General features: G+C 45.8%; 1 protein-coding gene across 2 annotated transcripts; it reads left to right on the forward strand.

The window, feature by feature from the left end:
* The first annotated feature begins 1,123 nt into the window (after positions 1-1,123).
* Positions 1,124-9,760, forward strand: SMIM43 (small integral membrane protein 43). Of its 2 annotated transcripts, XM_081208234.1 has the most exons (3): positions 1,124-2,346; positions 5,330-7,607; positions 7,971-9,760. In XM_081208234.1, the coding sequence occupies exon 1, from the start codon at positions 2,021-2,023 to the stop codon at positions 2,204-2,206; it is 186 nt and encodes a 61-aa protein (XP_081064360.1). In that variant the 5' UTR covers positions 1,124-2,020; the 3' UTR covers positions 2,207-2,346; positions 5,330-7,607; positions 7,971-9,760. The 2 variants fall into 2 exon arrangements, with proteins under 2 accessions (XP_081064360.1, XP_081064361.1); XM_081208235.1 differs by lacking the exon at positions 5,330-7,607.
* Positions 9,761-11,959: the final 2,199 nt, after the last annotated feature.

Genomic DNA, 11,959 nt, shown 5'->3' on the forward strand with positions numbered 1-11,959 from the left:
GCAAATCCACGGGTTAGGGGGCGCAAATTACTTGCCTTGCCCCGGGTGCTGACAACCCACGCTACGCCACTGCTGCTGAGCATATGGGACCCCTGCATGATGTTTAAATCTGGCCTTACCCTTTGTGGTGAAAGTGTCCTATGTTACATTTTTTAAATTGTGCATTCATTTTCATTTGTTTGCAGAGGAGATAGACAACCTTGCATCAGGTGTTATCACACACTTTCCAGTTACTGCTCTAACCCAGAGACTGCTAGACGTTAGGCTATCCCTATCCATATAGGGCCACAGCTGGGCCACCAGCTGAAGCTGATGGAAGCCACTCCGTGCTACTGAGGCCACCTGAGGGGTTCAAGTGACAGCAAAGCTTGCATAAGTACTCCCCCCCCCCAGCTGTGTACCTGCTCCTTCAGAGGGAGAGCAACCTTCCATCCATCAGCTGTAGGGAACCACCCACTAACAGTTCCTCAGTCTTATCTGGATTGAGCTTCATTTTGTTGGCAAAGAACGCATCCAAAGCCTGAGGAACCTGCCTCTTAACCACTCTAATTGTGAGTACCAAACGGTGGTCAAAAGATGCACTATCACATACATTTCCTTGGAAGCAAGTGACCCCCATTGTGCTTAGCGGGGGCTTCCTTGTTAAATCAAACAGGACCATGGGCATAGCCAGGATTTATTGGCGGTGGGGGAGAGAAGGCTTTATGTGAGGGATATGACCCAACTGGTAAGTTTTATGTGAGGGATGTGACCCAATTGGCAAGTTAAAGGTAAAGGTGAAGGGACCCCTGACCATTAGGTCCAGTCGTGGCCGACTCTGGGGTTGTGGCGCTCATCTCGCTTTATTGGCCGAGGGAGCCGGCGTACAGCTTCCGGCCAGCATGACTAAGCTGCTTCTGGCGAACCAGAGCAGCACATGGAAACACCATTTACCTTCCCGCTGGAGCGGTACCTATTTATCTACTTGCATTTTGACGTGCTTTTGAACTGCTAAGTGGGCAGAAGCTGGGACCAAACAACGGGCGCTCACCCTGTTGCGGGGATTCGAACAGCCGACCTTCTGATCGGCAAGTCCTAGGCTCTGTGGTTTAACCCACAGCGCCACCCGTGTCCCTTAATTGGTAAGTGAGTTAAGTATTATTATTCATTTACTTGATGGGGGGCACCTGCTGCCGCCCCCGCCCGACTACGCCCATGAACAGCGCTGGGCTGCAAGATTCCCAAAAGGTCATGAAAAGTGTGCTGACTGATCTCAAGGACGCACATCCAGTTCCTTCCCTTGCAGTGCTATGCAACGCGAGCTCTGCAGCTGTATATGTTGGGATGACTTTTCTCTCTCCCCCCCCCCCCCCGACGAGTTTATCCGGTGGGCAAAAACTTCTGCGCCACCTTCGACGCAGACCAGGCCAGGGACAACAATGGCGCGATGATTTCTTTTCTCCCTCTAATTGAAACGGCCTCATTCGGAGGCAGAAATCGTCACCCTCCTTTGGCTCTATTAGTTCCCGGGGCGCAGGCCTTTTATTCCTTTGCACTTCATTCAGGAAACAGCTTCTCTCTCCCTCCCTCCCTTCCTAGAGGTCGCCCTGCTCCCCTCCCTCCCTCTTCCCCGGGCAGCTCTTCTTCGCGCCACCGTTTTGGAGACTCCAAGATTCCTCTCGCCTCCAAGTCTGATGTTGCTCGTTCGCCTGCTTGCTTTTGCTTCTGCTGTCGGGGCAGCGGTGGAAACCGGCCGCTCTCTCGCTCTCTCCCGGGGGAATTCCCTTCCGAGCAGCCGCCGCTGCCCCCGGACCCAGACCGGATTCTTCTTCGGACGGTCCCGACCTTGCCAAGGGACATGATGTGGCCAGGAGCAGCGGATCGGCAAGGCGACGGCGCTTGCCAGGGCGGCTGAATGTCCCGATCCCGCCACCAAAACACACAAACAAACACAGACACACACGCCGCCTCCCTGGAGTCCGGAGCAGGGCAGTTAGTGACTGATGGGAACCTGTAGGCGAGGAGCAGCAGCAGCAGCAGCATGGAGTGGGAATTCAACTTGCTCCTCTACCTGGCGCTTTTCTTCCTCTTGCTCTTCCTGCTCTTCCTGCTGCTCTTCGGGGTCATCAAGCAGCTCAAGAACTCCGTGGCCAGCACGGCGGGCGGCCAGCCCGGGAGACACTCCTTGCGCGAGCCCTGGGGCTTCTTCCGAGAGCAAGCCCTGTGAGGGAGCCCCGCGCCGGGGGGAAAGGGCCGTTGCGCCGCTCCGCCTCTAGGGGGCGCTGCGGACCGCTCAGGCCACGACGCCATCGCCTGGTATCCCCCCCTCCACCCCACCGGTGGGGAGATTCGGGAGCAAAGATACAGGTGGGTTTCATCTATTTATTTAAATTTTAAAGAAGGACTTAAATGGCAAATGATAGCTCAGTCCGCAGAGCATGGGACTCTTAATCTCAGGGTCGTGGCTTTGAGCTCTAGATTCCTGCCTTGCAGGGGGTTGGACTAGATGACCCTCAGGGTCCCTCCCAACTCCACGGTTCTGTGGTCCTGCGGCTAAGCCTGACTCCTAGCTTGCATCATCCATGCACATTGGCTATACAGCGGTACCTTGGGTTACAGATGCTTCAGGTTACAGACTCCGCTAACCCAGAAATAGTACCTCGGGTTAAGAACTTTGCTTCAGGATGAGAACAGAAATTGTGCAGTGGCAGCGCAGCAGCAGCAAGAGACCTCATTAGCTAAATGGTACCTCAGGTTAAGAACAGTTTCAGGTTAAGAACGAATTAAGTTCTTAACCCGAGGTACCACTGTACTGGCAGAGGCTGATGGGAGTTGGAGTCCAGCAATGTCTGCAGTGGGTTACTGACATACAGTGGTACCTCGGGTTACATATGCTTCAGGTTACAGACTCCGCTAACCCAGAGATAGTACCTCGAGTTAAGAACTTTGCTTCAGGATGAGAACAGAAGTCGCGTGGCAGCAGCGGGAGGCCCCATTAGCTAAAGTGGTGCTTCAGGTTAAGAACAGTTTCAGGTTAAGAACAAACCTCCAGAACGAATTAAGTACTTAACCTGAGGAACCACTGTACTGGCATAGGAGCCAACTCCTAGGGCTTGAGGGGGCTTCGCGCCGCAATAAAATATTTGAGGGGGCTGCCCCCCCTGAGTTGATGGGCATTGCCATTCAACTAGTGTGCATGCAGCACACATCGTGTGATCGATTATGTGGGGTGGGGCTTACCTCCCCCCCATATTTTATTTGAGTTGGCACCCTTGCTGAGCAGTGGTTAGATATGGGGAAGCTGATCCTTCAGAGGCATGCTACATGCTCTCCCAAGTCAAGTTGTTGGTGGAACCATCGGCCATCACGACAGAACTTGCTTCCTCATGTCAGTTTCCTACCTGTCAAATGGGGCAAGTAGCATCCTACCTAAAAAAGAAAAGTTGCTGTGCAATTTGTTTTTAAAGTTTATCAGCAGCAGCAGAAATCTGTATACCAGTGCCATCTGTATGCCCAGAGCCATTCTTTAGTTACATCATTTAAATTGGCTTTCGTAACTTATCTCTTTTCTGGCGTAGCAAATCTCTTGGCAAAAATAATTCTGAATCAAGTCACAATTTAAGTAAAGTGATTGACCTGACTGAGAAAACTATTTGACATAACAGCTGGGGAAGGGGCGGGGAGGGAAAATTCTGAACAGACTACATAAGTAATGTATGTGAGGTGTTTTAAACACTCAAAAGTAGATTGCATTGACTAAATGTTTCATACTGCTCACCAATTAAAAACCTAACAATTCCTCATCTCTTTTGTTCTGTTTTCCATCCATTCCTAGTTTTAACTGTTTCATTTTTGTGACATGCAATTCTTCACTGATTTGACTACTTTCTGCATTGGCTTGGCCCTGAGATGCACTTCATAATAGCGTGGGTCAAAATAGGCTGCTTGCAACATGTTCATCTGTTTTGCTTTCCTGTCACAGCACACATGCCCTCTTATCATTCATTTCCTTAATCCAGTATAGCACGGACGGCTAGCATATGTGATCCTTAGCCAACCCTGAGCTGCAGGTGGCTGCATACAGTGGTGGGGCCTTATGCGCACTCTCATGCACACCTCTTGCGTGAACATCCACCACACAGAACACACATGAAGGTAGACAGACCCCCTTTGAGCATCATTTCCTCTCCATGAAATGATTGATGTAGTGATGACTGAGGAGGGCCAATTTGTATCCCTATCATCACAGTGGGCTCTGCCCACTCTAGTATCTTTTATATTTCAGTCTTTGATGCTGCCACCAAAACTGATGGGGTCTTGGCAAGAGAAAAGGAAAAAAAATGCTTGGGGGTGGCTAGATCAGATCCCTGACCTGGTGGTTAATCATTCCTGCTGTACAGCTGTGACCTTGCTCATAGCCAAGAGATGAGCACACCACTGCCAAACTTAGAAGAGTTTTCATCAAATATGGAAGCACTCTGCTACACTGCTTTTCTCATTAGAAAAGTTGAAAAGATTGCAGCTTCCTGTCACTATTAGACATGATTAACTTTGAGCTTGGCTAAAGGGTTCAGCCTCTGAACTTCTTTCCTCTTCACTACAGAATCATTATAGCCCACCCACAAAAAGCTGCACCAACACAAATGAGGCCCAAAGAACATCTGATTATTTATTTTTTAAATTTGTATTTCAGAAGTTCTTCATGTCTCTGACTGTTGTTGCTGTGTTTTTTGTTTTGTGGGTGCCCTTGTAAAGAAGCTCAGAACTGCAGAGTCTGTGGATTTGAATCAAGATAATTTTCAGAGGGTGTGTAGGGATTTCTTGCGTCTGTCTGCAGTTTGGAGAGGAGCAGACGTAACAGGTCGGAGGCTAACAGTTGTTTGGGAGAGAAAAAATTGCATGCATGGTTAAGTGGTTTCATCTGTATGCTGCAAATGGCTCATGACCACTCTTAATCTTTGAAAGTTATGACTGGACTGTTAATCTTGTGTAAGGAAGCTTGTAGGCAAGTTTGGATAATGAGCTCAGTGGCTGCATTCTGACAATCACAATTTGCACCTTGGTAATTTGTAAGTAACTCAGCAGTTCTCATCAAGTGTCAAGCCTTATAGAAGAAATCAGTTACCCAATTCTTCCCAAATTTTCCCTGGATAACTGATGCATCCCACCACAATTTTCAGCACCAGCTATCAAGAGAGGATTGGGTGACCCATTTCTTCCATAAAGTTTGAGACCTGGTGATGATAGCTGCACCTGGGTTTGGCATGTAATTACCGAGGTGAAAATGTTATCTAGATAACATTGTAAGAAATATCCTGCTTTCCTAAATGTGTGATTCCTATCGTTTCAGGGGTCGATTCAATCTGGTCCCCGTGGCAGTATATGTTCTAGGGCAAAATCCTGAAAAAAGCTCAACAACCTTGGTTGGCCCTCACGCACGTTCACTTCATCAAATCTGGCCCTCTTTGAAAAAAGTTTGGGTACTCCTACTATAGTGCATCCAAAACCTGTCTGTTGCATTTAAGGTAACTTAACACATATTTGAGCAGAGATACACTGTTGACCAGTGAACAGGCTCTTAACTTTGAATGTGGAAAACCTGGTTTTCAATGCCAGCTCTGCAATGGATTCACCGACTGGCCTCCAGCAATTCACTGAGAAATCTCTAAAATGGAAAGTGATACAACATCATAGGGTATCTCTTAAAAACATAACAGAGCTTTGTTTGGCTGGACCCAAGCAATCATAAGTAATATAGACAGTTAAGTAGGCCCAGGGCTTTTTTTCAACTGGAACTCAGTTCTGGCACCTCTCAGGTGGGTGCCATTGCCATTCTAAGAGGTGTTCATGCTGAGTTCCGGCACCTCTTTTTCTAGAAAAATAGCACTGAGTAGGCCAGTAGGCCAATTTTGGACCAGAGGTAAGCCATATGAATGATGCAAATGAAGTATTTAAATCTGAGGGAAACCCCAAATATGTTTCCGTTTCAGACCTTCAAGGCTGCTGACCAGACCTAACCATAGTTCTTTATTGTGGAAATAATGAATCAAAAGATACCTAAAGTATAAGTCGTGACGGTTTATGGCCAGCTAGACCGTAAAATGCAAAACGGCTGCCAACCTGAATAGATGCCCCTGTGTCTCTGGGCTGTGCTGGGTAATGGAAGGTTCAGTTGAGTTCACTGTTCAGTTTTAATGCTTTTGCCTAGGAGATGCTATGTGCTGTTATCAGCTGCTAATTACTAGAACAATATTGATCAAATATAGGAAAAAGAGATAAAAACAAAAGGGATAAGGGGGCTTGGCTAACTGACAAATAAATGGAATATGATGACAAGATTTAAAAAAGCATGAGGGTTGTTAGGGACTCAGCTAGTTATCAGATCTAATTCCCATTATCTCAAGATAATTTTTGGTGAATTGATTTAATTAATTTAATTTTAGATCATGCCTAAGTTGCCTAGCAGTATCCTGATCGTGCCTCACAGAACAATACTAATATTATAATATCTTATTCAAGGCTTCTTGTTTCTTTTTCACTTTCTGATCATCCACTTCTTGCTACTGGAAACAACAGCAATTGAAGGAATAGCTATTTCAATGAGGGATTTTGCAAACCATTCCCACATGGCTACCTTGGGGCTGGCTGAGAAGGATCCAAGGGATCATACTTGATGTTATATAGTACACATTTTACCTGTCCTATTGTATTTATAGTTGAGGTGGTTAAAGAAATCCAAGTGTATTATACTTGATTAAAGGGTGACAGAGGGATTGCAGTCTTTATTTCTGAAAGCTGAGCTGGAGAACTAGTCAACAGTTCCAGATTAATTATATGTACAGTGGTACCTCTCGTTACAGACGCTTCAGGTTACAGACTCCGCTAACCCAGAAATATTACCTCGGGTTAAGAACTTTGCTTCAGGATGAGAACAGAAATCGTGCTTCAGCGGCAGCAGGAGGCCCCATTAGCTAAAGTGGTATCTCAGGTTAAGAACAGTTTCAGGTTAAGAACGGACCTCCAGAATGAATTAAGTTCTTAACCTGAGGTACCACTGTATTTGGGAGACTGAAGTTGCTGACGTTGTGTGGCCCCAGCCGCCTCAATTGCTGTGGCAATGCAGTGCATGTGGGGCTTGTCCACACTTGTGCCATGCCTAGAAAGCACATGACTAAATGGTTGATTTGTGCTTTCTAGACATGAGTTCAAGCGGTTTCCACCTTGCTCTGCTCCTTTCCAAGGGAAAACCTGCTCTTTAGTAATAGATTGGAACAAATGGCAATACGAGTAAATACATGAAGCACTGTTTGCTCTGATTGAGTGCTAAAGAGTGGTTTTCCTTAGGGGGAAAGCAATGGGATGAGGAGTTTGGATTTGATATCCCGCTTTATCACTACGTGAAGGAGTCTCAAAGCGGCTAACATTCTCCTTTCCTTTCCTCCCCCACAACAAATGCTCTGTCAGGTGAGTTGGGCTGAGAGACTTCAGAGAGAAGTATGACTAGCCCAAGGTCACCCAGCAGCTGCATGTGGAGGAGCGGAGACGCGAACCCGGTTCCCCAGATTATGAGAGTACCGCTCTTAACCACTACACCACACTAGCTCTCACTGGGATGAGAGGAAGTACGGGTAAGCTCTTGGTCTCTCTATTGAGGGGATTAAATTCATTCTAGCCTGTCAAACATTACTGATTCAGCCCTATAGCAGAGAGAAAGGGAGAGGCATTGGAGGGGGGTATGGTAAGCCCCACCCTGCATAATTGATGACAAGATGATACACATGCACACCATTTGAATGGCAATGCCCATCAACTTTGGGTGGCCATGGCCTCCTCAAATATTTTATTTGGGGAGCACAGGGACCTTGGCCCCTAGGAGTTGGCTCCTATGAAGATGCAAAGTATACTCATTCATTCACCGTCTCTCTCTCTCTCTCTCTCTCTCACCTGAAGTTTGCAGAGTGACCAACCTGATATGTCTTGTTTACTTTCAGTGTGCTGCTAATCTACAAAAGACATGGTGTCAATGATTTGCTCAGTTGAGATGGACTCTGCTGTGCCACTGGGCATTAGGACAGGAATGCCATATCACTTGTCCTGGAACATAATAAGACTATGCTCTTTGGAGAAAGGCAATCTGGTTGAAAAGGCAGCTGTGCTTGGAGACTGGACAAGTCGTGGAGTCAACCAATAATGGCCATGCAACGTAGCAAAACTGAATGTGTTTTAGTGGTGAACTGCAACCTGTGTTTTAAAATGCCTGTCATGTTCTTTGTCTTTTTCTTATTTGCCAGTCCCCACAAATCTGGTCAGCCCATAAATAGCCTTTCTCCTTGGGAGTGTGTCCATGAAAGTGGCTGAGCGGCAGGCATCTCTTTAGATCGCGACATAAACAAGATTACAAATGCATCATACAGCAGTAACTTGGTATTCATCCATCTCCTCCCACCACCCAACTTTGTTTCTTTTGTTTTGCAAATGAAATTTATACTCTCTTGTGATTTATGTTTTTGGTCTTTCTGGAAACACTGAACTGAAAGGATAATACTTATAACAAGATTAAAGGCTGTTGACCTTCACCACTGATGGTGAAGAAAACAGAAATCCTTATTTAATAATTATTCTAAAAGACCCATTAAGCCAGAACATCAATCATCTACTCTGCAGAGCTTACAATGACTTTAAACTACCATCCTGTAGTGTTTCATATACTCAATCAGGCAGCTTTTGTGTTATTGAATATGCTAGCTGTTTTATGATACTCTATATGTCAAAAGCCCAGCTCCCACCATACTCAAGGATTATCATAAAATCCATCATGGGACTATATAGGCAGAGGAGAGACTAAAGTCTAGTAAGGTAAAGGTAAAGGGACCCCTGACCATTAGGTCCAGTAGTGGCCGACTCTGGGGATGTGGCGCTCATCTCGCTTTATTGGCCGAGGGAGCCGGTGTACAGCTTCCTGGTCATGTGGCCAGCACGGCTAAGCCACTTCTGGCGAACCAGAGCAGCACACGGAAACGCCGTTTACCTTCCCGCCGCAGTGGTATCTATTTATCTACTTGCACTTTGACGTGCTTTCGAATTGCTAGGTTGGCAGGAGCAGGGACCGAGCAACGGGAGTTCACCCCGTCATGGGGATTTGAACTGCCGACCTTCTGATTGGCAAGTCCTAGGCTCTGTGGTTTAACCCACAGCGCCACCCACGTGTGTTAAAGTCTAGTAGCAATACATAATTGACCTGTGTGCCAGGGATACCTGGCATGTGCCCTTCAGATGTAGCTGGACAACTAGTATCCCTGACTATTGGCCATGCTGGCTAGGGCTGATGGCTGTTGGAATAATAATGATGCTGATAACAATGTTATTATTTGTACCCTGCCCGCTTGACTGGGTTGCCCCCAGCTTGTGGAGGGTACTACATGGGCTATCTCTTCTGTGTGCCCTTCCCCCCAATAATGACTTTTCTGGTAAAGGGGGCCTGTTTTAGGTGAATATACTGAAATTTTAAGAACACGACCTCTGTGCAAAAGCTGGTCAAGGCTATGATTCACATTCCATTAAATTAAGCAGAGAAACTTCCATTGGGTTATAGAGGAGCTGGGAAAGCGTCTTATGAATGTTTGTCTTTTTTGTATTGTTTTTAAAAAATATGTTTGTGCTCTTGATACGAAGTCTTGTGAATTGTCATAACATGTGCCTTCCTGTGAACATGAATAAAAATCCACAGTGATGTGTGTGTGTGTGTATACAGTATATATAAAACAGCCTTAAGTTGCCGTCATCTAGTGATTGTGTTTCATGCTCTGTTGTGTCAGCATTCATTGTTAGGCTTAACTGCCTGTTTTGTGATCAGTTTATTACAGTCAATTAATGAGAAAAGCAGTTATCTTTCCCCAAAATTCTTTATTAAGAGCATAAGAAAAGCCGTGCTGGATCAGACCAGTGGCTCATCTTCCCAGCATCGTGTTTTCACAGTGGCCAACCAGATGCCAATGGGAGGCCCACAAGCAGTGCCTGAGGACAACAGCACTCACTCCTTATGCAGTTTCCAGCAACTGGCCTCCGACTGTGGAGCTAGACCAAAACCATTGTGGTTAGTAGCCATAGATAGCCTATACCTCCATAAATTTGTCCAGTTATCTTTTAAAGCCATCCAAGTTGATGGCCAGCACTGCGTCTTGTGAGCGCAAATTCCATAGTTTAACTATGCGCTGTGTGAAGAACTAGTTTCTTTGATCTTTCCTGAATCTTTCAATATTCAGCTTCGTTGGGTATCCACCTGTTCTAGTGTATGAGCGAGGAAGAAAAGCTATTCTCTATCCACTTTCTCCTCCCATGTATTATTTTATACACTTCTGCCCTGTCACCTCTTACTTACCTTTTCTCTAAACTAAAAAGTCCCAAATGAGGTAACTTTCCCTCATATGGGAGTTTCTCCAGCCTCTTTTGGACCAACAATTGTGTATGGACATAGCCGACTAAACAAGAAAGGATCTCAAGATCATAGATGTCCATGCAACAAGTGGATGAAAAAGCTTGTGAAAAAGATTAGGGGTCTTTTCCTCAGTAAGCAGTTGAACATTACACAATCATTTCTAAGAGATAGCTGAATAATTTGGGGGGAATAATGGGTGGGATTCACCTAACAAGCCCCATCAGTGGAAGTTGTGCACAAGAGTTTCCACTTGTGCAATGGCACTTCCTCCCCTCTGTCCTCCCGTGCCTCCGAAATTGACTTTGCAGGGTGGGAGAACACCCCCCCCCAGTTTGCAGGGGGAGAGGGAATCATTCCACCTGACAAGCTGATCAACTTGCAGAGATGAAACATTTGCAAGAGCGTGACGTTGAATTCCACCCAGTTGATCAACCACTAAGGAAAGTAGACCATATCTCGTAAGTTTTGATTGAACAATTGCAGGACCCTTTTACACTACTGCAAACATCAAATGCTACAACGGAGCAGCTCTGTGACAGAGAAGGAGGTGGGAAACAAACCAACAAACAAACCCTTCAGAGTAGCCACAGCAAAAGTTATTAGAAGGGAACTTTACTGGTTATGGATAGGTATGAATTTCTGCTCATACAAGTAAGTATATAATAATCAATGAGATACCAAGTTCCTGTAAAGGCAAAATTTACATTTGTCTTGCCCTGTCCCTTCCCACTGCCAGGTTGTAGAGAAAGGAACCTGGCTCTGAATCAGAAAAAGGTTCTCCATCCTGATTTACAGGCTCACAGTAGCCCTTGCAGGGGATAGGGGCTCTGTAATTGTACCATGGGGTTGTGTGTCTGGCCTCCACATGGGGGCACTAACTTTCCATGAATGATTCTTCTACACAAACTCTGGCTTTAGTTGTTTTATTCAGGCATTATACAGTGGTACCTCGGGTTACAGATGCTTCACGTTACAGACACTTCAGGTTACAGACTCTACTAACCCAGAAATAGTACCTCGGGTTAAGAACTTTGCTTCAGGATGAGAACAGAAATCATGCTGCGGCCGCAGCAGGAGGCCCCATTAGCTAAAGTGGCACCTCAGGTTAAGAACAGTTTCAGGTTAAGAACGGACCTCCAGAACGAAGTTCTTAAACCGAGGTACCACTGTACTAGTTGAGCTTTAAGAAAAATAAAGGTTAAGTACAATGAATGCAAAGGAGGGAAAACAAAATAACAAATAAACTAAAACCAAAACATAAACAGCACAGCTGATTAACCCTGGTAGGTAGCTGTAAGGAAACAGGAAATTCTCTCAGGCAGAAACCTCTGTGTTCTGTGCACATCCCTTTGGAACCCTGGCCAATGTGTGGAGAAGTGCAGAGTGACTGCAGACAACGCTGTTCATGAAATGATCCATGCCTTTACAGCTAAGAATGAAACAAAAGGTTCCATTCATGAAATAAGTTGCTTGCTTATATTGCAACATGTGATGCTCTGAGGCAAAAATCACATTTAATGTTGTGATGCCATTGTGGCGTTAATT

Source organism: Podarcis bocagei (assembly GCF_964188305.1).
Source record: "Podarcis bocagei genome assembly, chromosome: 9".
Taxonomy (NCBI): Eukaryota; Metazoa; Chordata; class Lepidosauria; order Squamata; family Lacertidae; genus Podarcis; species Podarcis bocagei.